The following is a 27,771-nucleotide window of genomic DNA, read 5'->3' on the forward strand; positions in this document are numbered from 1 at the left end:
TTGTAGCACCAATAGTAAAAGCTCTTGTGATTTGCATGAAGAGCAGGAGCTTTTGGAGCAAAACTGAGTGAGTGAAATGCAGGGGTTTGTGCCCTCTCTGGTACTGCAGCCTGTGTATGGAGAACAGCGACACTGGAAAATTCCTTGGGCATTCTCAGCAAGGTAGGTCTGAGAAAAAAGAGAATTAAATGCCAGAAACATCTTTCACTGCTTCAGGGAATTGCCTAAGATGACAGAACCAGCTGGATTTGAACTCACCCAAGCACCTTTTTGACCATCTTAGGATGCTTAGAAATCATTAATTAACATTAATATATTTAGAGATGATCTAAGGAATCAAGAGTGAAGAAAAAAAATCAATAGATTTTCCTGTGGATTCATATAAAGATACAATCTCTATTAGAGTTCAGGGAAAGTTAAAAGAAACTTCTGCTAGGCAAAAGGAATGATTTATCCTGGCTAGCAAGCCAATGGAAAAAAATAATCAGCTTGGGGTAGCTCTTTTTAATTTAAGTGTTTTAACTAGCTTTGTGGAAAAACACATTGGAATTAAAAGGAAAATGAAATATAGCTGTAATATATCACAGATGTTGATGCCAGAATATTGTAGAGGGTTTTTTCTTCAAAGTACTGTGATAGAAAAACGACAAGTAATATGAAATGCTGGTCAGAAAATCTGGATATAGGCTTTTAAAAGAGCTCTTTGTACTGAAATGTAGATGTCATACACTTATTTTTACTATTGAACCAACACAGGACAAGGTCTGTGGTCTTTGTGTTCCTACTATTACCTTTTACTATTATTATAGCAATAATTTACAGTCAAATAAGAAAACAGGACTTCTGCTCTAAAGACCTTAAAACCCAGCAAGGCTTTGGGTATGTGCAAGCCTGCTCTAATTAAAAGCACAATTCACTCCTCAGGGCACTCAGTGAGATGCTGTGGGCCACCATTTTAAACATTTTCACTCAGAAGGACTCCAGACAGGTTTATGCATCAGGTCTTGCAGTCATAGGGCTGTCTGATTTTCTTTTTGCTGCTTTCACATTTAGCTTCTAAAAATCTATTCTCCTGGATTCTTTATCTTTGGTTTCTCTTATTTTAATTAATGAGAATGTGTGTGGTTAAATTTTTCCAGTAAGACAAATTTATTTTTATGCTACTCTTAAGTCTTCCCTGCATCAAAATACATTCTGATTTTTCCATGGGCCTGGAATAATGTCAGAAGCCAAGTATAACAATTTTGTGGAAATCACAATATTGAGGTACATCCTTAAAATTGGGTGGTATGAAGAGTCTTTCAAAGTGGGAACTACCTGCCTTCTTCTTATGGTGCTAGCACTGCTAGCAACAGCTCAAATACTCAGGTAAACTGAGGAAGGAGTCATTTGCATTTACTATCCCCTTCTTTTGCAGAAAATACATACTTTTTTCTGATTATCCATATTTCATATAGATTTCCATACAGAAAAAGTTGTGCAGTTACCAAAATCACCTCTTTTAAAGAGCAAATCACATTATGAACTCTGGAAATGCACTCAAAATACCAACATTTTAAAGACAAGAGTATAAATTAAAAAAAAATAAAGAGGCCCCATTATCATGACAAGTATATACATAAATAAAACCCAAAATAACCCTGTTCAAACATGGTTGTGGTTGGATAGCCATACCATACTTCTTTCTCACCAGTACAGGGTGAAAAACATGCACTAAAATTGTTGATTAAGCATGGGAGGTGATCAAATTCAAATTGATCTGAGCCTAATCTGTGCAAGAGTCCAGGGCAGCTCTCCTGATGTTCTTCAAAGGCAAAATAAAACACTTGCCACTGCTACAGCTCACAACCATGCTTCAACATGGTTTCCTACAGCTGGGGCCACCGTGGTGCGTTACCTGAATTATTCCAGTGATAAAAACACCACCAGATTAAAAAAAAAAAGAAGAAGAAAAAAAAAAAAAGGCAAACTCAATCCACCCTCCCCCCCATCAATTTTAGCAGTAGTTTTTCCAAAAAGAAAACAAGTAATGTACACAAACATATACACGCACACAGGGAGAGCTCAGGACTACGGACAACTTCTGGGATGGCAGCAGTAAGGGTGTGACAACACAGGATGTCAGAAGAAGCCACTGTGCTTCTCCAGCCCTTTGCTACATCATTTGGAGGCCTCTGCTCCCCAGATGGCATTTGAGAGGGAGAGAAAGGAGAGTGGGGGGGAGATGTGTTCTGCCTCTTTCAGAAGGTTTTGCTGAACGAGCTTGCGAGTTGTGGGAATCGCAAAGATTTGGTGGCGGCAGCCGACGGCCAAAATCTGAGCAGCAAAGGGCGTGGAAGCGGAGAGAACCAGACAGGCAGAGAAAGACAGACAGACAGACAGGCACAGCGACAGAGATGAATGGCAGTCCCAAGTGAGGTGCAGGCTGGATGCAAGTCGTCCTTCCCGCGATCCTTGCTCCCTTGGAGGGGTGTGTGCCCAGGAGGGCAGGGCCGGGCGCTGCAGTCCTGGCGCAGGCGGCGGCGCCTGGACGAGGACTGCAGGGTCTCAGCCCTGGTTCTCTGCCTTCTGACACATTGGTTGGGAGTGAAAATGAACTCAGGGGGTTTAGTGTGGCTGGAGAAGGGGAGAGGAAAGCGAGGGAGAAAAGGAAGAAAGGCAGGGTGTGGGTTAAAAGGGAGGAGTGCAGGAGGGGGTGAAAGGGAGATTTAGGTATAGGCTTTCAGATATTCTAAAGAATGGGAGCAGGAGCTTGTGGCAAATAATATGAAGCCTCTTGACACCAAAAGCAAGATGATTGTAAAAAAAGGCCTCATGCGCCTGGTTTAAGCCTGAGCTGCTTTGCATCAGAAATAAAATAGACTAAATGAGAAATCACTGCACAAGTCTCCAAGTCTTGGGAGCTCAATGCTTTGGTATTTCTCTGGCCTTACTGCACCAGCACTCAGGATTCAACCGAGCTGCAACCCTCTGCTGACTTCTTAACAGAATTTGGAAAACTTTCCAGAAGTGCAAGATATAAAGTACTCTGCTCTCTTGAACACCTGAAGGACAAACATCAAACCCATAAGGCTGAGGCAAAACAGACCTGACCGACATTTCTTAGGGAAGTAATTCACCAAGGTGGGGTTTGTGTTTCCCTAACCTTCTTCACAGAGAGGCTGCTTCCTGAGGCACCCAAGTCCTCTGTCTCCCAGATGCCCACACACAACACTGCACTCCCCTCCTGTCATCTCTCCCATTAAATCCCCACTATTTCCATCAACCCTCAAACCATTTGCAATGTTCATGCTTAGGGAAACGTGAGCTGCTGCAACAGGAGGGCATTTCATGCATGGAAATGTTCCATTATTTCATAAAAACCCTCAAGTCACCAGTTCCCTATCCCTGACAGTTCTCATCTTGTAACCATGCTCACCCCCTGGCTCATCACATCTGCTGCATGGCCTTGTGTACCTGTGCTGGGTAACTCCTCCTCCCCTGTGCCTCCTGCAGGGCTCACAGACACACTCAGACACTGTGCAGCTGTGGCACTGAATGAGCAGGCAGGGTGGCCACCAGTCCAGATGGGTTTCTCAGTCATCCTCACGCACCCTCAAGCACAGCTGACAAACACAGAGGCACCTGCACATGCAGACGTGCTCAGAGGCACCAGCAGAAGCCCTCAGAGACAGGCCCACAGATAGGCACAAACCCTCCCTTCCCTGACAGCCTTTCCAGACAGACAGATGGAATCAAACACTCAACACCCCCACTGTCACTGTGCTGCTCTGGAGACACACGTGTTCCCACCTGGACATGGCCCTGGAGCTCTCACACATCTGCAGGCATGAGCTGCCCTCTGCAGCTGGATGAGCACCCCCAGAGGCTCCTCCAGCTCTGTGGGCACTGATATGAGCCTTGCTTTGATGGCAAATGAGGACTGAGCCATGCAGCCTCTTTGGTCTGACACTGGCAGGGGGAAGGATGAAGGAAAAAGGACCCTGTGGACCAAGGAAAAGTCAGTTTTCCCCTCTGACCAAGGGGCAGGAGGTCACATGAACAGCTTTCCCAGTGACTCAGGGTCTGACTGTGTTTCTCTCATTACTTTGGGCACTGTGGCACAAATGGAGCTTGATTTTCCCATTTGATACAGAGCAACAAGCAATAATGAGAAACTTTCTTTGCCTGGAGGAGGGGACAGCAGGCTGTTAGTCACCTTTACAGCACTCAACTCCAGGCTGTGTCTGCTGACGTGCAAATGAAGGAAGTGCTACTCTCTCCTTGGAGCTCTTCTGGGATGATACAGTCCAAACCTACTGGGTTTTATTCAACTCCTATCAGATTTATTTCCAATTATAATAGAGAGTAATAATTTTTACCACCTCAACATTTTCTTCTAAGGAGCTTAAAATGTTTCGCAAACTCTAATAACAATGCTTTTTAAACAGAAGGAATAGTAACAGTCTCCAGTGATGGGAAGACTGAGGTACAGGGATCTAATCAAAGTCCAAGGAATATAATCCACAGGCCCTGCATCCCAGGCCTCACACATTAGACCATTTTTCATCTTACTCCCCCAAAAGTCATTCTTTGTCTTGAAGACAGCTGACACATGGTAGAGGTGGTCTCTGCCTTGGAAGTTCTTTTTTAAACAAAAGATTAAAAAGTCCTTTCCTCCCTCTTAGTTACTTAAGAAGTGGCATATAAGTGCCCCAAAACTGAAACACTGAATATTTCAAGAAACTTTTGGGAAAAAAAAATAATATTTTATGGCTAGAAAATTAGTTGTACAGCAGTCACTTAGAGGAAAGCTCTGAAAATGCAGCTTCAGAGTGATGCAATTTAAATCTGAATTTGGCAGAAACTGTGCCACCCTGAAGTTTTTAAACCCACCAGATTTTGACCTTCTCTGTGCCCTTTGCACTTCCTCAGTTGTGTGAGATAACTCTGTGTGTCTGTGGAGCTCCTTGGGGCAACTTGGGAGATGTTCCCAGGATGCAGGAAACAAGAGGGCTCAACATGATTGGACTTTTTGCTGGACAAATTGCCCCACCATGGAGGTGTTTTATGTGAAGGCTTCCTGAAGGACTCAGAAATGCTGAGGGGGGCCTACCCTGCAAGCACATGGGTTCCCACTAGTTTGGAATGCACAGCCATGCTAAGGAACTGCTGAGCTGGGCATGCAGGTGCACACTCACCCACTGGCATGCAGGGGAGCATTCCTGCATTCAGGAAACTCCCAGGCACACTCACAGTGACAGGATCACATGGGCTCAGTTACACACACAGCAACCCCTGAATCCACCTACACAAATACACATGAAATTCTTGTGCTTGCATTCACACTCCTTTCCCCCCTCACATGGATTTATGTCTGGACACTCTCCTGTGGATTTGTAGCCCATACAGGCATCCAAACACACTTAGGGACATGGAGCACCATTAATGGAGTGCACACACAAACACCCACCCATGCACACTCACATATATCTTAAGGAAGGTTTTGGTCTGGGAAATTCCTTTTCAAGGAACAAAAATAAATGTCAAAAGAAAAAATGAAAGACAAACCAGAACATGGGGAGCAGCACAAACAAGAGCAAGCACATACCTTCACACACACTGTGGAGGCTGTCAGTCAGTCAGGGCTCTCCTCACAACTACAGCTCAGTGCCTGCTGGGTTTGCTCCCCTGAGTGCAAACGTGTCATGAACCTCACAAATTTCAGGCTATGTGCCTATGGCTGCAGGTCAAACTGACCTGGGCCAGGAGTGTCCATCTTCCCTTCTAACTGACCACAATGAGAACTGGCCCTTCACTTCCAGAGCAGCACCTTCCAAGATCCTACCAAAGCACTCTTCAGCTTCTAAGGAGTTCAGCAGAAATATTTTACCTGCACCTGACCAGTCTAAACATCTCCTGTCAGTGGAGCTGGTTGGCATTTTGGGGTTTATTGCTTCTGGCCTTTTCAGAACCCAGTTCTCTTGGAACAAGACAAGACAGTGTACAGAAACACAGGGCAGGGCTTGCTCAAAGCCACAGACAGCAAGGAAGCAACAAGCCCCTGAGGAAAGGGGAGAAGTGTGTCTGATAAACTGCCTCACACTGCTTGGCAAGATGACAACCGTCCGTCCAAGATGGGCTGCTACTTCCAAAGCCCATTTTCTACAGCTGTAACATATCAAGTGCTGCTAGCAGGGAGGGAATCTGACAGGACAAACCAACATACAAAACATTCTCTTATTCAATAAGGGTTATAAGTGCAAAGGGATTTCAGAACATTTCAGAACAAACTCAATCCACAGCTGCCGCTTATTTATCAGTGCATCAAAAGGTTGTGCAAGTTTTTAGTAACAAACATTAGAAACTAGTAGCAAAGGACTTGCCTAGATAAAAAAAGAGAAGATTTAAACATGCCAGGTAACAAAAAGATGTGTGCAGAGATCTGTAAAACTGTATAGAAGGAAAGGATTCTTTAGAGGAAACAGAGGGACCATCACACAATGCTCTTCACAGCCCTTACTGAAAGAGTCAGGGCCAACCCTGCTGCCTCCTCACCTGAGACAGCTGCTGGTTGTTTGGACAGAGGCATGCCCTCATTTTTTGTAGGCTTCTGTAACTGAAAATTGGATTCTGGGCCTTGCCTGACACGAACTGGAATTGAGACAGAGCCTTGTGGCTGGCAATTAAGCACAGCAGCACGGGCAGCCCTGGAGACTGAAGATCACAACAATCAGCAGCAGCATGTCTGTCTCAACAAGATGCTGAGGATGAATGAGATTTATACTGCTTAAATTTGATGTCTGGGAGCTGGGTGTCTAGACAAACCTAACAAAGCTAGACACTCACCAGTCACCAGTGGGCACCTCCAAATAGCAATTTATTTCCCTGTCACAGATGTGTCCAGGGTGCCTGGGAGGGGAGCATCCCTCACCACTAACAGCAAGAGGTCACCTGGCTGTGACTCTCTTCCTCTCAGACAATGGGAGCTAATGAGGAGATGAATCTGAATTTCTTCAAAAGGACCTGTTGGATTTTCCTGCAGTCTAGGATTTCTGACTATTTATGCACCAAAACAAAAGGATTTCCTTCCTTTCTGCTTAGAAGACTTTTGTATGGATTCAAATACGTCAGTCAGGGAAGTCTTATTGATGTTTAATATGATTCATTTCCAGTTAACTGTGCTTATTCCTTCCAGGGCCATTTACAGTTCTCCCTCTAGGCATGAGAATTGAACTTTTCCACAATCTGAAGGCTATTGCCAGGTTCCCTACTTAGTTTGCTTGTGACAAGTGTGGCAGAGAATTGGTTTTAATTTCACTCTTAAAAATTAACACTCTTAAAAATCAAACTTCAGTCTCATTGTAACATCCCTCTACAAAGTCAGACTAGTCTAGATATCTAGATATCTACCAAGGTATCTGCTAGGTAAATATCTACTAGATATCTACCTAGTAAAAGAGTAACCAAAATTGTTTACAACATTCTGTGGGAAATGTTGTAAGCAACTTTTTGTGTCCAGTAAGCAGGACATTTAAGAGATGCGAAATAAAAGTTCCTTTTTAGTTAAAAACTATTTTCCATTGTTTCAAAGGACAAGAAAAATAAACTAGTTTAAAAAAAAATCATTTATTCAAAATCAAAATGTTACAGCTTGAATAAATATTCCTGTTTTGGAATTATAGAATAACAAGGAAAAAAAGAAAAAAAAAAAGAAAAATTTGAACAGAAATTAAACTAGAACCAAAATACGAAAATATTTTGTTTGGAAAGTTCCAAGTGAGGCATTTTTATTTTTCAAAATGCTGCCTGATTATTTTTCTCTAAACACAACACTGAGTGAAAACTATGCTGCCACTTCTCTGCTTGCAATGGGTTGCCTTTACAGCACACAATTCCAAGATGGAATGTTTATTCAAGAGCCACATAATTTTGAAAATTTACGAGTGATTTGCTGTTCTTTAAGATATTTACAGCAATTTTCTTTCAATTTTTCTATTTTCCTGGCCTTTATAAGCTGCATTTTACAGTGTAATTTTTGTTCATGTCATAAACCCAATCACAGTCTTTCTTTTGGAAATCTGTTTCCTGCCTGTTCTTTGTCTATTTATCCTGTAATTCTATATCCATCTACCTCCAAAAAAAGAGATATAGGTAAAGAATTGCCTGGTGTGATTTATTTCCTGCACACCAGATGCTCATTTCAGTCTCCGTGGCTCACTCAGTCCTTCACCTGTTTGCTGAGATGGGCAAGAGTGGGGCCAATCAGTGCCAATTGGGCTGGTGCAGTTTGAGAGATGGAGCAAATCAGGTTGCAAACAAACAAACAAACAAAAAAGGGTTGGAACTCTGGTGCTTTGTTTTCCTTTGGGGTTTCTGCTTTATTTTTATTTTATCTACCTTAGTTTATTATTATATTCACATTTGAAACAGAACATCAGGAGCAGATTCCTCTAAACAGAGACAATTTGGCCTTTATTTCTTTTGGAGGAAGCCTGAGTGAGGAGGCACAGGGAGGATTCCTGTTTTGGTTCCCTCAGTTCCACCTCGAAAGAACTGACCTTTATCTCTCTGTGGGGTGGAGAGTATTGAGCTGCCATGGGAAGCACAGCATGACACTGGGCAGACCAAAGTCCTGTTCGAGCAGCTTCCCATGGCACAAAGAGCTTTTCCACTTACACTCCACGTTTCCCATCACTTTTCCTGCTATACAGTTTAATTCATGCCAGGCGGATTATGGAGGGAAGAAAATGATGCAACAGTCAAAAAGTCCTTTAAGTCGTTCCAAAAAAAAAAAAAATTAAAACAGAAGAAAACCAAACCAAGTAAAATGCAAAAAAAAAAAAAAAAAGAAAAAAAAGAAAAAAAAAAAGAAAAAGAGCTTTGAAACGAAACAAAAAAATTCTGAAAATAAAAGAAAGGAGGAAGGGGAGGGGAAAAAAAAATAAAAAAGAACCCGGGAAAGACGAATGTTAGAGCAGGCACGATCATGGACAGACGCCAGCTACTTACGTTCACCTCGGTGATTGCTATATCAACAATGCTACCCACAACAATCAAGGCGTCAAATGTATTCCATGCATCACAGAAATAGTGCTGCATGTGGCAGAGAAGCCAAGGAGAGAGAGAGAGAGGAGAGAAGGAAGAGGAAGAAAGAATGAGAGAGAGAGAGGAAAGAAGGAAGAGGAAGAAAGAATGAGAGAGAGAAAGAGAGAGAGAGAGGAGGGAGAGAAAGAGGGAAAGGGAGAAAAGAGGGGAAAAAAAGTAAAAAAGTAAAATAAAATAAAATGAAAATAAAAACAAAACAAAAGCATGAAAGAGGGAGAGAAGAGGAAAAAAATAAGAAAAGAAAGAGGTTATGTGGGCATATTAAATAGTCTCTTACCACTCTACAGTATTGGTTGCTCAAACCTCTGTAACGTTTCACATGATGGAGGGTATCAACAAAAGCCTGGTTAGTCAGAAAGTTACACTCAAGCATGTCTACCTTTTGGAGGGAAAAAAAGCACACACACCCCAAACTCTGTGCGCTTTCACCAGTCACAGCCTTGGGGCCAGCTATGACAAGTGAAAAAGAAGGAGGCATTTCCCCCCCTCCTTTTTTTTTCCCTGGGAGAAGGAGAAGGACGACGGCAAGTTCAATAAAAGCATGACTAGAGGGAAAAAAACCAGAAAACAAAAAGAGAGAGAAAAAAAGAGAGAAAGAGAGAAGGAACAGCAGAGGAGGAGGAGGTGGTGGTATCCTGGGGAGGGTAGAGTAATACTCACATTAGTTTCACTGAGAATGACGTCTATAATGCTGCCAATTACGATGAGGAAGTCAAAAACATTCCAAGGATCACTAAAGTAACCCTACATAAGGAAGGGGCAGGCAGGATGGGGATTAAAAAGGAATGTTAGACAGACAAAAACAGTTCAAAATTACCATTAGAATTTCTGCCCTGACACCTCAAGGGTTTTCCTCTTAAGTCTACTTGTTGTGTCTCAAGCTGTAGCCTAGGCCTGGGTTCCCTGACTCGTGTGAGCAGCCCCTCTCCAGCTCATGGGATTCCAGAGAAGCCACCCCTTCCCTCCAGCTCTGAGACAGGGGATGAAGGGAAGTCACACAGATCATTTTGAGCCTTGCTGCTGGCAGGAATGGGGCTTGCAGGACCAGCTCCTCTAGACATCTCCCTTCCTGGCAATGCAGCACCCTTCCCATTTGACTTAGTGGGGAGAGTACAGGGATAGTGTAACGTGTTTTCCTCAAAACATGGCTCCCCACTGTCAATATCAATCCCCCAGTCCATGTTCCAATTCTGTGCTCTGTGCTGGCACAGGGAATAGCTGGCTGCTGTGCCATGGAGGAGAGGGCACAGTCAGGCTGGGGATGTGCTATCTAAACCTCACCTTTCTCTGTACCCAGCCACAGTCAGTATTATTTCAGTCATTAGCCTCACAGTTTCTTTCAGTAACACTTTAGGTCCTGTCTCAATAATACAGAGCAGGACTGGTATCTCTGTTACTCTGAAAGCACACCTGCACCACAAAATGGAGCTGTGAATGTAGCCTGGCTTGTTCCAGCAGGAGCAAAGTTGGCATTAGCATTGCCCAGAGCCAGACCTGCTGCTCACTCCTGCTAAGGACAGTGCCACAGCAGCACTGTCACCTTGGCTGTCCAGGACAAGCGATGGCTGATGACTTCAGGGGCCACCCCAAACATCTCACTGTCCTAAGCAAAACTCAGGAGATGCTAATCAGCACTGCTTACTGTCCTTATCCTGCATAGTTTTTTGGTGGATAGGCTGCAAGGACACAGGACCCTTTTGGAGAAGGTCCTGCTCAGCCTAGGAGAGGAACCTCTGCATGTAAACTTCCTCTACAAGTCAATGTCACAAGCAAAGAAAATTCATCCTGGCTCACTGAGCACCTGTGCCAATCTCCTGCCCTTGCCCTGCAGTCTTCAAAGGAGGCAAACATGCAAAATCCTCCATGCTCCTTTCATGTGTTTGGTTTAGTGAGCATGGGCTAACCTGACCTCCCTGTTTCCCAGCTGCAGCTTGTCTCCTGTGAGACTGAACCCGAGCTGCACTGTGACTGCTATTCTTAGTCCAAGAGTCAGGTCATGGGTAAAGTGTGAGCCTGTGTTCCCAGGCAGTGTTGCAGAAAGCAAAAAGGAGAAAAGAAAAAAAAAAAATTAAAGACAAGAAAGAAAAAAAATTTATCCCAGTACTGGCACTGTACAAAGTCAGTGTCAGCTTGGGAACCTCAGATTACTGTGGGTTCAACCATCACGTGGAGCAGGCACTGGCAAAAAGTATCTATCTATCTGCTGAAACACTGCCTCCATGAGACTTTGAGACTCACATTTATGAACAACATTACACTTTGGGCAGGGAAAAAAAAAAAAAAAAAGAAGCAGAAAAAGCCACTGCCCAGCTGGATCCATGCCAGCGAGGGGAGCTGGTAGAGGCGACTTTGAAATCTTCTCCTCAAAACCAGAATAAAACATTTTCATTCTGCAGCCTGAAATAGGCAACTCTCTTAGCAGATCTACACTGGAAGGAGCAACCATCTCATGGCTACACATTACTACACAATTAGCTACAACAGGGAGGAAGCAAACAGGAGCAAAAGCAAATTCAGAGAATATTATTATTCAGCGTCCAGCCTAGAAATACACAACAAATATTAGAATGGATTCAGCGGTGATGTCCAGCATCATTAACAACCAGATGGACCTGGAATAAAACTGTAATTAGACTTCACCAAGAGGAAGGGGAGGGAGAGAACAGCAGATTAAATTGTAGAGGCAAATGCATTTTGAATAAATAAAGGATAGACACAGCTCATACAGAGTTACACAAAGTGCCTTTGCAGCCTGATGCGACCTTGGCAGACAGTGCACTTGCAGGATCAAAGCAGAGAGTAGAAGACAACAGACCCAATCCTCCTGCCCCTGTCCATGGGCACAGTCCTGCAGAAGGCAATGGCACTGCCCACATGCCAAATGAATATGTGTGTTCAATAGCATGGTTCTCTTCTATTTCCTCTCAAATTGCATAGCTTAGGAATTATTAAGAATTTCAGCAGGAATCCAAACAACTTTTAAAAAACCCCAAGAGTTTGATTTTGGGCAGCTGCAAGGGTAAAGATCTAAAACGTGTTGTTTAGATGATAACTTTTAATGATTTTCAAATCTCCAGTGACAGACATTTGGTATTTTTACTATGATTGGCATCATACTGCAAAGAATGTTTTTGGTGTAACTAAATTTACAATTTTTTTTTCTGAGCAGCTTCTTACATAGAGCCCAATAATCATTGCTCTGGTAAAAGAGCATTTGCTGTTGATACAGAATCCAGGTGACAAGTGGCATCAAATCCTGTCCTCAGATGACCACCAAAGCCAGTCAGTGATTTATTGCCTCCAGAAGTAGCAATACAACCTCTGTGGAAGCAATGACACTGCACTGACAGAGCTGGCACGTCTCAGGAGAGATTCAGGCCTGGAAAGAAAAGGTCCCTTTTTCATTGCCATCAAAAATAGCAGCTTTGGACCTCTGAGACACCACAGTGTATCTGGAGTCACTCTGCTGACTTCAACAGTGTTGCTCCAAATTTACACTGCAAGTTCTTTCTCCTGGGATGCTCTACTGAGTCTCAGCAGCAAGATCTTGCTTGAAAGTCATGGGCTGGTCTGCTCTGGGATCCCAGAAAGAGCATTATCCCAGTCTGTTATTGTGTGGCTGTAAGGCAACCAGAGAGCTCTTCCTCCTGTGTCTCTCAGATGAGTGATAGAGAGGAACCATGGATATGAATGAAGTTTTACTCAACCCCACATCCAAAATGCCAGTGTTGGATTAATGAAACACATGGATTTTAAAACCTTCCTTTCCTCCTCACCTGCTCCCTCTGTGTTTCAAACAGAAGGGTGAAAAATAGGAAGATATTATTCACAGGAAGAGAGCTCAAGGAAACAGAGAGCACAGACGCTTCATTGGGGTGCAAGGTGATGGAATCCTCCCCTGAAAAGCCACCCACCCTCCTTAGAGACATTTACCTACCCCTGGGACTTTGCTTTGGGTCAGACCTCGTAACCTGGTCACCAGTTATGAGTGGGTAATGACAGTGAGCCACACCCCTTCAGGATTTGCCTCTTGTGGCCTCAAAGCACCTCTTCAAGCCACATTCCCCACTGGAGTGTACCAGGGTGGCTCGTGAAAGATGAACTGAATGAGGGAAGAGCTTTCACTCTAATAAAGAGGTTGTAGTTCCAAAATATTTTTTCCCACCAGAAAGTTCTGCATACTTTTCCCAAGAGGGTGGAGGTCTGACTGGAAATGAATTGATGGCACTGTTTGTTTTTGCAGTACAGGAATTTAGAGTGTAATACCATATTTTACCCATAAAGGGAGAGGCTTGACCCTGATTTAGCTATTATTGCATGCCACATAATGGCATCCTCAGGGGTTTACTGGGGAATGGTAGTCACCCTCTCTTGTGGGATGACTTTGGAGATCCACGAAGCTTTTGGGGAGAAAAGAGGACAGAGAGAGACCAGGAGGATTGGATTGAATATTCAGGAAGCATGAAATAGCCCCACCAGTAGAGCACATTTTTTCCCATTTTTTTCCCCCCCAAAGGTAGCAAATGATAGTGTATCACCACATAATCAATAAATTTATGAAAGGCTGAGCATAAATATGCAGTAGCTGACTGGAATGGAATCTCATTTGTGTGAGAGGAGCAGACATTTCAAAATGAGCATGCCAATCATTCTTAAGTTTCCTAGTTGCAGAGATGAGCTATTAAAGAAACTAGGGTTTATTTAGGTGCTAATGGAGGCATTGACATCTCTGGACACCATTTCTTCTACTTTTTGTGAATATGAGATCCTAAATAGGACATCTAAGAAGCCTCAATAATAACAAGAGGGAAAATTGCCCAAGAGAGTCTATCTGAAGCTCAGAGTCACCTGGAGCCCATAACAAGAATATGTGATAGCTGGAGTGCTGTGCATCCCCACAGAAGCATAGAAGTCCTCAGGGGAAGGGTGCTGAGTAGTGGTACTGGCTGGGTTTTGAGCCCTGTGGGACCTGCAGGGTCACTTGTGTGTTGGTTTACACGCAGTTTTTAATCTGCTTAGTCACAGGTTTTAATTTCTGCCTCTTCTGAGGTGGCTGGCAATATTTAACAATCCCCTCTGAGAAAAGGTCTCTAAAGATGAAGAGCAGAGCAAGGTCAAGGCTATTCACTGGGTGGGATGGTCCTCAGTGGAAGGACATGCATGCATGCAGGTTTGTATTTATGAATACAGAAATGAAGCATCAAGAAGGAGAAACTAAGACACAGAGATAACTGCACAGCTTAAAAGGACAGCAAGATGCAGGATGACCTTGCCACCACTTCTCTGAAATAATCCTGCATGCTAAAACAACAAAAGGAAGCATCAAGTCTAAATCAGCTGGAGAGAGTACATAGGAAGGAGAGAGAGGGGCTGATACCCTGATACTCAGTGGGATTTCTCAGTGAAAATTTCCTGCTGATTGGAAAGGGCAAAGCAGACTTTGCTGGGGATTTGCAAAATGAGATGAACTGCTAGTCTGGCTGATATTTAGTTAATAGAAGGACTCGTTTTTGAAAATGCTGCAGGCTTTTTAGAGCTGTGAGAGTCAGTTCTCAAACTTCATTAAAAGAGGCTTTCCCTGGAAGTACTTTTGCAAAAGGGACAGTGTTGAGTCAAAGGACATTTACACAGTTCCACAGCTCTTGGCACATGCTCTCACAGCAGATTTGGGAGATTCACATGTGTCCTGAACAATCTTACAAAGCTACAATAGCTCCTGCCATGGACCAGAGATGTGTGTCAGATGCAAATTCTGTTGTGCTAAGATAGCATTTAGCCATAACAGCAATCAGGGAAATTAGCAGAATGTTAATAGAGAAGGAATCAAGTGGAGGATGCAGCTGCTTGGAGTTCCTGACAGGCTGCAGGAAAACAGCATCTATTTGCATACTATCTATCAACTCTCATCCACTGATGGATTAATTCTGAGACAGAGTCCCTGCAGTTCACCTACCAGTCACTGTAATGAGTCACTGCTGCAGGGAATTAAACAAGGCTCCCTTCTACTCCTTCAAATCTTTCCACAGACAAGCAAAGAAAAGAGGAGCATTTCATCACTCCAGACTGTTCTGGTGAGTTCTAGAGGAGCCTCATGACTCTTTGCTTATTCCATAAGAAAACAAGACCAATTATAGCCCAAGATGGACACTCAAAAATGTTGATGTTTCCCTTTATCCTCCCTCACTTTTTTCATGCTCTCTCTCACAATGAGGGCACCTGTGAAAGCAGACAGGTGTCCCTTGAGGTCTGAGGGCCTGGTTGGGCATCCTGACACTCTTCTTGACAGAAACAAAAGAGTTGGAGGACCTGAATGGCTCTGTGATCAGGAAACAGACCTCACATGTTTATTTCTAGGTTGCTGGTAGAAAACTGAGGTGTCTCATTACTGGCCACTTGGAAGTGGACACCTTTTGATTATTGAGGTCCTGTAGGACCTAAAGCAAATTACAGGTCTCACCTGTGCTTCTGGGGAATATACCTTCATCACAGGAAAAAACCCCAAAAAACCCCACTGCCTGAACCAAACTCCCTAGGCCACTCTTTGACAAAGCTATTAACATTTATGGAGGCTGGAAATACAGAATCTCTTTTTTATGCTCTACACACCTAGTGATAATCGGTAATGTCTGGAGGACATGACTAGAAAAGACTGTATCATATCTGTGAATGGAGAATTTCCATTTCCAGATTTTGCAATCCAGTTCATTTCACCAGACTTGTATTTTCTAAAGAGCCCTGTGAGTGCCTCCATGCCCATCTACATGGACTCATGGGATGGTTTGGGCTGGAAGGGACCTTAAAGATCCTTAAATATCCATCCAGCTACAATCCCTGCCATGGTCAGGGACACATTCTACCATCCCAGGTTGCTCAAAGCCCAATCCTGCCTGGCCTTGACCCCTTCCAGGAATGTGGCACCCACAACCTCTCTGGTCAGCCTGTGCCAGGGCCTCACCACTCTCACAGTAAAGATTTTTTTTCTGATCTAACCCAGCCCTCTTTCAGTTTGAGGCTATTCCCTCTTGTCCTGTCACTATGTGCCCTCTCCAGCCTTCTTGCAGGCCCCCTTCTTCAGGTGCTGAAGGTGCTGGCACTTGGTGGCACAGTCATCTTACACCTCCCTCTATTTCATTTACTGTAAAGTGGTTGAAATACACAGGCTCTCAGCCACAGGGGAGGCTTGAAGTGCAATTTCTGGTCCCAGGTCCTCCAAAGGCTGGGAAGGAAGCATGACAAAGGCAAGATGGAAGCATTTATTCTGAAAGCATCTCTTAGACATAGAAAAGAGTATATTTCTAGGCAATATGCTGAGAAGGCCTGAGGAAACTATACCAGTAAATCATGCTGAAACTAGATGATTCAACTAGCTGATCCTGATGTAATTTTTGGCCTGGATTGCTCTTAAGTGCCTTTGAAGGAAGGGTGAGTAATGCCTCTGTACAATAATGACTAAGGCCTCCTTGATATAAATGCATGAAAATGGTGGCAGAATAGCTGAAAGGTCTCTTATAAATTTTACTGTCCACCTAGAAAATCAGATAAACATTCTTGACCTTCCCACAGGTATTTTGTGACACAGCAATACCCCTTGAAGAGTCAGGCCCTTTTTCTCATGAGCAGTAAGCTCACAGCAGTCAGTTAACAATTACTGCCCTGCAGCCAGAAACCAGACTTGTTCTCAGCAAAGAGAAACAAAATCAGCACCAGTTTTAACCAGAAAGACTGAAAAATGAACGTGATGGGTGAACAGATCTTTTATCACAAAGGGCATTCCATGAGAACTTTGCTGTCAAATTCCATCTGGAAGAAGCTGCAAGTGCTCAAAGACTTTGGAAGGTCTAGAAGCAGCATGTCCTGATGAGGGCCAATAAATAACTCCTGAAGGCAATAAACCAACCCAGCAATATGAAACAGTCCTATGAAAAGAGCTAAAGGATGGGGTTTATTGTTTGAGATAGTCTGTCTCCTAAAGCAGGACTGACATCCCAGCCCAGGCAAGAATGATTCAAAAGAAGGAAAACTCAGGCTACAGGAACAGAAGTGCCACATCTCTCAGAGTCAAGAGTCACTTCAAGTTGTGGGAAGATGAGACAAGGGCAAGCAGTGGGTGAAGAAGCATTCTGAACAGGGGGCTGGTCTTGGAACATCTTCCCTCTCTCTGTATGAAGCAGGGGAAGAGGCTGTGGACTGCTCTGACCTGGCTGCTGAGGGGCAGAAAGGCACAATGTCCCAGAAACAGCACAGTGGTTATGAGCTGTAGGTTTTTACATCGTTTCTTTTTCGGTTACTCCATTTTCATAAAAGGCCTAATTTTATATGGATTAGAGTAGATAGTAAAATAATACTTATTTTTATGTAATCCATCAATCATAACTTGCCAAAAGAGGATGATTACTCTCATTCGACTCTTGGGGAAGCAGAAACAAAGAAAACTAAAGTTTCCAAGGTCTCCAAAAGCCAGATGCATGAGAGAAGGGAGATCACCTTTCTTAGATGTCAGCCAGGTGACCATTTGTCAGTGGAAATATCACTTTCTGACATGACAAATGGCTCTTAACAGGTGCTGTATCACAGGCTGTTATCTGGTACCATTCTTACATGAAGAGTCACATCTCTGAGAGCTTTGCACCCTTTAAAATAACCTCGCAGGAAGTGACAGAGGGCTGGGATTTTTTGTCTGTGGCTTTTCCCTGGCACTGTTCCCATTCCAGGCTGTTGCTGCTGCTGTGAGTGAGGCCCTGGTTCACCATCCCACTGGGCTTTTAACATCATGTGGATAATTTTCTGTATTAAATAATTAAGTGCAATAGCTAATACAGCGCTTCCCACACTGTTGCATTGTGCAGTCATATAATTATTTTTGATCATTTATAACGACATTAAAACCCCCAAGTGCCAGACTGAAAATACATCTGTCATAATGTTGCAGCAATATGCAAATTCTCTGGGTATGTTTGCTGCGAGGGAAAAGGTCCTCTATCACTGAAGGTCTCACACAGCTCCTTTAACAGCCTTTTCTGCCTACTGAATTCTCCACTGATCCTTCAGAAAGCTGGAGCTTGAACAGCTCTGGCTGATCCTTGTTAGAGATTTCACACATTCTCTGTAGTAATTAGAGGATCTATTTGCAGAAAATTGCTGGCCTTGTCCTCCAGGAAGGAGAACATCCTGCATTTAAACAACAGATCTAACACAGGAGCAGCAGATCAAACAGCCTTTTTGTCCCTCACCAACTGTTTCTACCACAATATGAAAGGACAAGTTCTTTTCCTGAAGAGGGAAGTTTGTTCTGGATAATATTTTGTTGTTGGCCTCTTTCTTAGGGGCAACAACAAAGAAACCAAATAAAGTGCACTCTGCTCATGTCTTTGTGCCAGATATATTTATTTTCTGCAATAAAATGGGAAAGAGCCACTTTATACAGGATGTCAACCAGTGCTGACAAGGAAGGCTTTGATGCTTCCTGACCCAGATTCAAGTAGAGTTATGAGCTAGGATTTAGGGGGGAAGTTTCATTTCTCATCATCCATCTTGTTTCTTCTGTTACATTCACCTACCAAGTGTTTTTCACACTGCATGACTTGTTTAGGCTCAGTCACGCCTATGCCATCTCAGAATATAAGCATATGCACAATAGAACAACTTTAGTCTGGCACTACTTTCTTCTCCTTTAAAGTGTTTGGAAGGGCCAGATTTCCTCTCCCACACACACTCGGGAACTGGTGAGGAGCTCAGTGAAATCTAGAAGCCATCAGAGAGGCTGTGCTTTCACATGATAGAGAAGGCAGCTATCTGCTAGCTAACTCCTCATTTGTAGAAACTGCAGCTAAATCAACTTCATCCCTGAGAATTCTGTTGCAAATTCCTTTCTCTGTATTAACTGGATGATTTATTATTCAAGGCTCTACTTGATGGGCCAGCAGTCTAAAGCACTAGGAGTAGTGCTCCTGTGGTTCCCTCTTTTTCAAATTTCACTTCCTTGTAACAAGTTGGCAGCACTCTCTCCTGAGTAGTTTCAATTAAGAACCTGGAATGACAAATCCAGAGGGGTCTTCCATGGTCTGTGAGAAAGCCCCAGTGCTGAACTGCTGGGAGAATGCTGTGGCACAGACTGGGCTGCAAGAGGCTCACTTTATTCCTTAGCCTCTCTTTTCCTCCCTTTTCCTGGACATGTGGGCAGCTAGAAATTCTGTCAAGCAAGCAGCTTCCAGGAGCAAGTCTACCAGCCAACTGTGCCAACCCACTGATGTGCATAAAGGACTGGGATGACCTGGTCATCCATGTCCAGAATAATTATTCCAAGTATTTCTTCCCACCAAAGTTACCTAAACATGCTGCTCTGACATACAGTAGTTTTAGTATTTACTTCTTCAGAAAGGCTTAGGAAAGAGCATACACAGCATACACATATTGTCTTTCAAGCCCATAGGTCTGGAAGGAAGAAGAAGCTTCCTTCCAGACCTATGGACATGAAAGACAATATGCTCAAGTCTGCATGCTGTGTATACTGTGCAAAATGATGGGAATCCTGGCAGACAGGTAATCACAGGAGAGAGAAAGCAGAGGAGTGATTAATGAAGGGAGAAGATATTTTTTCCCTTTTTCTAGTTTATTTCCAAAACCATCGAGGCTGATTCAGCAATTCCTTGAGAGTCTCAGGCTGACTTCGCACAAAATGCAGTCACTGGTATCTTTATCTGGGCATGACCAAGACCTCAGGGATTTCTGGGTGTATGGCAGCTGCTGGGCTCCCTGGAGCAGCTGAGATTAATTCCAGCTGGGCTACTGGTGGTATAGAAGATCCAGAGGAACATACAAGACATTCAGACTTCACCACAACAAAATTTGGGATAAAAAAGGAGACTTTCTGGGGTAACCTGATGCTGCATTTTGAAACAGGGCTGAGTTTAATCCACAGAAGCAGGGAAACATACTGTACCAAATTTCTACTGCATCTCATTCTGATGAGACAGTACACAGGAAGGCTCTGTGGCTGAGGTTCTAATGAGTTTGAACATGGAGACCTGGGATGCCTGCCAGGGAACTTTAGAAGCACAAAAAGATGCTCATTAGCTTAAAAGGTATGGGTTTTAATTCAGTTTTTAATTTTCTAAAAATCCTTTCCCTTTTTTTTCAGTCCCATTTCTGTTTTTCTTTTCCTTGCATCACTTTTTGCCCGATCACTTCTTCCTCCATTTTATTAATACTTTACTATTTCAAGATCTTAAATTAATCTTTTTCTTTCTGCCTTAATGGATATTTTATCTTTTCCCACTCTTCCTTATCTGTATGGCTTTTCTTCCTCCAAGGGTTTTCTCTCTTTTCCTCTCAGACCTGTTGGTTCTTGTTGGTTTTGTTCTTTCCTTTTCTTCAGCTAACAAACTGCCTTACCTGATCATTCCTAGCTCACTACTCCTTACCCAACATCAAGCAGAGCTCACTCTTCCTTTTGGTTAAATGATGTACATTATTCCCCACCCACAGGTTTTGACACATAATCAGCTTTCTTCAGCTTTCTTATGCCTTTTAAAGCATTTCTTTCACCCAAAGCCAGGGTGGTGGTTGGAGGCTGACCTTTCTCTTGCAGGGGGTACGTGACTCAATCATCAAATACTCCACATGTAGAGGCTGCCCCTCCAAAACAGAAAAGAAGATCCTGAAGCTGAGGAAACAATTAGGTGGCTACCAAGGTTAAGGACCTGCCAAAACCAGCAAAGAAAGTCTGCAAAGTAAGAGCCACTTGACCACCATCCCATTTGGCCACACAGCATTGTGTGGCCACAGTCCATGGAGGGAGGCAGCTGCCTGCACCACGGGCTCACATTTACACAGCTTAAACCACTAATTTATGCCACCATACTGCATCCCAGAGCATGTGATTTTTAACTAAATATGATTCCTGTTGGATGGAGCTGAAGTGTTATTCAGCTCTGAGCAAAAGACCTCTCAGTTGTAACCAGTTTTCCTGATTTTTTTTTATCAGTGCAGAAAGTCTTTACTTCCCTTTCTCTGCATAAGCTGGAGAAATAAAACACTGTGATGAATGATGCCAGGACAGCATCCTAAGCTATACAGGTATTTCTACATGTACTAGAATGAAGAAGTACAAAAAGCATTAGGTTTCCAAAATTAACCAGCATTGTTTCTATGGATATAAATTTCAGCTGTTTGTGAAAATGCTGAAGCCTCTATCCTGACCAAGGAATAACAGATTATGGTTTTGGTGAGAAAGAAGAATGTGAGTAGTATGAAGCAGCCAGTGTGACTTTAGGAGAGACTGCTCAAAGATCTGTTTATAGGCATAAAAGCATGAGAAATGTACTGGTAAAAAGGGAACAAAAACAGATGAGTCATTTTGCAGGTTTTAGAAGAAATATCTGTACATCAAACGCATGATAAACGCTGACTGAGACGAGATTAAAGAGGAATAAAGAAGTGCAAATGCATCAGGGAGAAACACTGAGGACATGTAGATCCATCAGTGCATGGAGGCTGAGAAATAACCATGGGTGGCACTTGTGACTTCCACAGCACAGAGGGTCACAGCTCTTCCTGGGATCACATGGGACTGTGTGCCTTGTGCTGAGTGTGAAGCTTGTTTGAAGCAGCCCACTGAAGTCCAAACTGCTGCACAAAAATGACATGTAAGAGTGGCAGGAATGCAGAGTAAAGTAGCAGTGATAAATGAGGGACTGAAGGAACTCTGTGAGGCGGGACAGATGGCGTTTGTTACAGGCTGCTTTACAAGTAACATCCATAAACACCCAGGGAAGAAAGGTGCTGACAGTGTCTGGTAAATGGAATAGACTTGTGAGCTGCAGTCTCTCTGATAGTCATAATTCCACAGAGGAAATCTCCAAGATTCCCTTTCCACACGCAGGCACAGATTTGACAAAATATATGATCATGTGCTTTACTTTATGCATAGCAGTAGTTCCATGGATATGTCTTCCCTAGTTTGAGATGACAGGCACAGCAGGAGAAAATTCATAGCTCTTGGATTAGTGGTCCTGCCCTAGCTAATAAGGGGACAGATGAAGTGTTTCCTGAAAGAAAAAGTAGATGTGGCTCATCAGGAAAACAGCCCATTCCAGGGAGCTGGAAAGATCTGAAATTCCTGGAGGAATATCCATCCTCACATTAGCATGTACATTGACAGATGGTGAGGCTTCATATGAATAGGAATTTTAAGTCACTGTCTTTAACTTGAAAAGATAAACCCCAGGCAGGTTTTGTAGAGCAGCTGGCCCTTCCTGGACTGGTTCTTGTGGGGATTTCTTCTTTAAGAAGCTGGAACAGTGGTAGCTGTGAGCACCACAGACAGCACAGCACCTCATTCCCCTCAGTAGTTTTCTCTGGAAAAAGCCTGAAGCAGCAGCAGCTTTCTCCATGCAGGAATTGGAAAATAGCTCAGCAGACTGGCTGGAGAATTTATAAAATTAGAAAAACAAAGCAGCAAAAGGCCTTGGCTCAACAGCATTACTTTTAGACTGTCTGTCTCTTTGAAGTGACTAGTCTTGAATCAGTTTATGAGCATCAGCCAAAACAAGCACTGAGGTCCATTTGAGAGTTTTGCTTCAGAGCAGCACATTAATTCTCTGTAAGGAGATGTAGGGCATGTAGTGGATGTTTTCTTTATCAGCACCCCTAATCATCCCAAATTGCTCGAGCTCACTGTTAGCACACCCTCCTGACAAAACTGCAGACATGGATGAGCTGTGTCTGACACAGAGATTAACCCTGCAAAAAAATGGGGTAAGTGACCCTCTGCACCAAAGAAGTGTCACACAAACACACAGGGTTCTCAGAAGCCTTGTCCCAGCCTGGCATGCACTTACTGTGCCACAGCAGCAGCTGCTCCAGCTGATGTACCCCTCTTCTCTACAGCCTCCAGGAGACCAAGCAAACCAAAACACTGCTCACAGAGGATGGCCAGCAAAAAGGACAAGTTTCAAAGGGACTTGCTGACCAGAGCAACCAATCACAGCAGTAACAGTATGTTTAGTTAGGAAAGCCCTTGTCTTCCTACTCCCTTCACATACTTTCTGTAAGTGTTAGGAGACGAGCCCTGACTTGGACTTGGCTCCTTATTCCTGCAGCTGGCCTTTCAATAAGTAGAGCCTTGCTCCCACCACAAGAAATAGGGGCAGGGCTGAGTTATCCATGCTGGTTCTTTGTAGACAGGCACATGCATGAACCTGCTCCTTATCTCTGCAACTGATTGTGTTTGCTTTTTTCACCTCTACTACCAAGAGCAGAGAGTCAGGAGAACATCTCACAGAATGGAAATGAAGAAATAAAAAAGGGATACAGTAAAAAAAAACCTATTCAGTCAGGCTGCTGCCTTTTCTGTTGTTATGCAGGTAATTCTCAATAGCACTGGTGTGCATTGTATTTAGTGGACCTTGGCAATGGTAGATTAACAGCTGGACTTAATGATCTTGAACGATCTTGATGATTTCCCAACCCATTTTTCCAGCTGAATCTGTGTGTCTGTAATCGTGGATGCCACTCCATGGGCATCAGCAGGAGCTCTGCAGATTGGGCTTCCCCTAAAGCTGTTCCACATGGGCACATCCCTGGGGTGACTTCTGTGAGAAGGTAGCACTGTAGGAGCTCCCAATACCTCAGGGAATCTGTCCTAGTTCCCTTTCCAACTCTCCCTGGTGAAGGTATGAATAAACAGCAGCTGGTTCCACCTTGTGCAGATGGAGAAAGCCTCACCCCTCTGTTGCTGCTGCTGCTGCAGACCCTTAATTCCAAGGTGCCTTTAGGAAGTGGCTGTGCAAGGGAGAGTTCTGTGGTGGCTGCTTCAGAGCCACAACTCAATTCCTGCTTGTCTTGCTGCAGTTGAAGGTTAAGCTGCTGCATCCACAACTGGGTTAAGCACCCAAAAAAAGGAGAAAACAGACTGAATGTTGGCAGCTTCAATTCTGTGCTCAGTTCTGTTCTGCAACATTCTCCTGGGGCTTGTCATCAGAACACAACACCTTCAGCTAACCAAGTTTCCTCCTGTCTTGTTGTCAGTCATAAAGCTTACAGCTCTTTTATTTTAGGGTATTCTTCTCACAGAAAAGAGTGATGTTTGGGCAAAAATTCAAAATGAGACAAAGCAGCTTAAACAAAGGCTGGTTTGTGTTTTACTGCTCAGGAAATGACAGACAAATCTTTCTGCAGCAGAGATGAGCATTTCATCTTGCCATTTCCCATCTGGGAAACACTAATAACACTCAGCATCTCATTTCTTTGCCGGGGGGACTTGGTTGGCTAGAGGGCATAGGTAATGATGTTCTCCCAGGTGACAAAGAAATGCTTTTAGTCTTTCCCAGTTGGTGTTCCTGGGGACAACTTCCATCTGCAAATGTAGTTTGGCCACAAGGTCTAGCCAAGCGGAAGATGGAGGTAACTACTTTCTCCAAGCTGGAAACTCCCACTTCAGATCACATTCTAGGCAAGTTCATCTGCAGTACTGCTGTGCAACCTGAAGAGAAGCAGACAGTGCTCACCAGTGCTGGTCCACATCAGTCCCAGTGGTCATGTGGAAGAAGGGGTTGCCTTCTTTGGAGAACAGGGAATGAAGGCTGCAGCCAAATCCTTGTACATAGCAATGACAAGTTACACAAGGAATTTGGTGTTTCCAAACCCGAGTCACTGAACTGGTACTTAACATAATTCAGTGTGAATATGCTGCAGGAGGAAAGTCTTTTTGCTGTGTTAGTTGTTTTCACAAGGTCAGTCCTGTTTTTCTTCCCTGTAATTCTTCAATTTTTAAAAGTTGGGGCTTCTTTCATTAAGGTATTTAATTAAAATAGAGGTATGAGTTAGTACCATCTTTGGCATACAGGCCAGACCAGGATTTGAAACATTTGTTGTTAGTGCTGGCTATTCTTTCACTGAGGTTGTTGTCTGAGTCCTAGCTTGAAAGACTTCATTAAGACTCTACTATTCTTGTGATAAACTCTCACTTTTACTATAGTTTAGCAGCTGGGGATTTAGTTTGGAGATTACAGAATCATGGAAATTTGGGCTGAGGTCTATTCCATTTGCCTGTCTCAATTCAGATCATCGATTCCTAAACTCTCTTAATTTAAAGATTCCCCCAGCTTAATTCTAAATCCTCAAACTATAAAGATTCCACAATTACTTTAGGAAATCTGTTTCAATGTTTTGCCATCCACAGACACTTGCTTACCCTCAGCTGATATTTTTTAGTATTTCTTTGAGCAGGAAAACTTGAAAAGGAGATTGAACAGAGGAAAGTAAACCACAGGAATGAGAAAGTACTTGCACCATCATCAATGCCATTTCCTTACTGTTGGAAGCAACCATGTCAGGTAAAGCCTTCCTTGTACATGTACAGAACTCAGTATTTGACCTGGCTGAACTTCTCCCCTAAATGTTCTGAACCAAATTCATCTTCTTGAAATCTAAGAATCTCCTGTGAAGCAGAACTGCAAAATCAGAAGAACATTATAAAGCCTGTGAGATGCACTTCTGGGTACATGGTGTGCAGATAAAACTTTTATGAATGACAGAAAATTTGCCCACTAACAGACATGGTGAAGTCTCAAAAATCAAAGGTAGATCTCTGCTGAAAATTAAAATCTCTGCTGAAACAGATAATGATGCTTCTAAATTTCTCAAGACAGTATTTGGGATCTCACAAAAAAACTCCAAAACCCGGTCTTCAACAGGACTACCAAGATGCTCCTAAATTACAAGAGAACTACATCCAAGATAGGATAGTGATATTGGGCTTGGGTGAAAAATAAAATTGTGACTATTACAAGAAGAAGTCCTGAAAGTGTGGAAGAAAGAGAGAAGCTGGGTGGGAATAAAGTCACCATGGCGTTGAAAAGAAAAAAATAAGGCCAAATTCAGTAGAAATGGAGAGCAAAGTTTCTGAAGTGAGGATGAGGAAGATGTTAGATTACACCTGGGAGGAGCTAAGTTCTCTCATCCCTTAACTTTAACATGAAGGACAAGCATGACTGCCAGACATAAATATTCTCATTTTCACCAATTCATAACTGATCCTTCAGAGAGCATCTTGACCATCTCCACAATGTTTCAAAGCATCCTTCAAGACACAGCCCCATGCTTCAAGGTACCACTGAAGATATGAAATTACATGAGGGACCTATATTTAGGTATCTGGATTCAACTTTTTGTGACACATCACTGAATTTAAACCCCTCCAGAAGAAAGTCTTGGGTAATTCTGTGAGGTCAGGATCTTTGCCCTTGTCCTGCAGCAGCTGTGAGAACTTAACTAGAAGAGCTTGGAGGTTCTAATCATACCCCACAGTGCAGCTAAACTAGCATAATATCATGGCCCAATGCACAGGACAATACTTTCAGACAGGACCTGCTGGGGTACTGAATAATATCAATGAAGTATTAAATTCAAAACCAGAGCAATCCAAACCATCACTGAGATGTAGCCCTCCCAGAAGAAACATTTTTTTCCAAAGCTCATAACTCAAAATGAGTCATGCTTGATTAACTTCACTTGGGTCAGGAGACTAATCATGAGATGCTATTTTTAAATTATATAAGGAAAGTCAGAGAGAGAGCATTAGAATAACATTCAGAATGGAAGACATGTTACAGCCTTAGCAGAGTGTCACTGTGATAACTTAATGAAAACTAGGAACCATGTCTATTAGCAGGTGTTGCTTTTTTCACTTTTTTTGGTTTTTTTTGGTTTTTTTAAGTGTGTCTACTCTCCAGCAAAAATGTTATTAAATATAAGTGAGACTCCAATCCAGAGAGCAACTGTCCAGCTCAGTTCTTGGTGGGGTAATAGATGAGAAAGTTTCACCTCCTCCTTCTCCTCACAGCTGCCCCGCACACATGCACACACACACAGAGGCCAGGGAAATCTACTCCTCCTGCACCTACCTTGGGTTTGAAGGCAATTAATTTCAGGACCATCTCCACAGTGAAGAGCCCAGTGAAGAGCATGTTGAGGATGTTCATGGCTTCCTTGAACATGCAGCTCTGACCATAGTGCTGAAAAAGAGCATCCCAGCAGGAGTGTGAGGATAGGATGTGCCAGCAGTCAGGAATACATAGGGCCCCTCCCAGTCTCCCTTCATGCCAAGGTTCTCTTAGGAAGACCCCAGCATGTTTCATTTTTTCAATTAGGAATTCCCATTTCCCTTCATACAGAAGCACTCATAATGCCTCTATCCATTTTTGCCACCTGGCTCTTGATCTCCTCTTTTTAGAAGAATCTTTTTGAGGAGTGGTTACCAAAATCATACTTACCATTCAAATTCAGGGCTCATTATAAATTTGCACAATGTTACAATACAATCTTCAATTGTGTTTTTTCTCAGCCTTCCCTCACACTTGGATTATTTTTTTGTTTGATTGTGACTGCACAGAGAGCAGGGGTTTCACTGAGCTGTCCTCATAATGATAACAAACCATTCCCCAAGTAATTACACTAAATTCAGGATTCTACAAAGTACATGAGCAGCTCAAATAAAATCTTTCCCATATGCATTATCTTGCATTTGTCAACTCTGAATTAAATTTGCAATCATGCTGCCCATTCACTTAACTTTATTAAGATCTTATGAAGTTACTCTCCATCTTCTATTGATTAATTCAGGCAGTATTTTCTGCAAGTGTTGCCACCTCACTTTTCATATCCTTGTTTCCAGATCATGATACT

General features: G+C 43.1%; 1 protein-coding gene across 1 annotated transcript in view; it reads right to left on the bottom strand.

Moving 5' to 3' along the window:
* The window catches only part of CACNA1C (calcium voltage-gated channel subunit alpha1 C), a 458,875-nt gene that overhangs the window by 48,286 nt on the left and 382,818 nt on the right, over positions 1–27,771 (bottom strand). The window contains exons 29-31 of the mRNA XM_059848110.1: positions 26,991–27,101; positions 9,748–9,831; positions 8,992–9,075 (exon numbers count right to left, since the gene is read on the bottom strand). Of these exons, the coding sequence (XP_059704093.1) occupies positions 8,992–9,075; positions 9,748–9,831; positions 26,991–27,101 (279 nt within the window). The remainder of the gene's footprint in view (positions 1–8,991; positions 9,076–9,747; positions 9,832–26,990; positions 27,102–27,771) is intronic.

The sequence above is a fragment of the Haemorhous mexicanus genome, chromosome 5 (genome assembly GCF_027477595.1).
Source record: "Haemorhous mexicanus isolate bHaeMex1 chromosome 5, bHaeMex1.pri, whole genome shotgun sequence".
Classification (NCBI taxonomy): Eukaryota; Metazoa; Chordata; class Aves; order Passeriformes; family Fringillidae; genus Haemorhous; species Haemorhous mexicanus.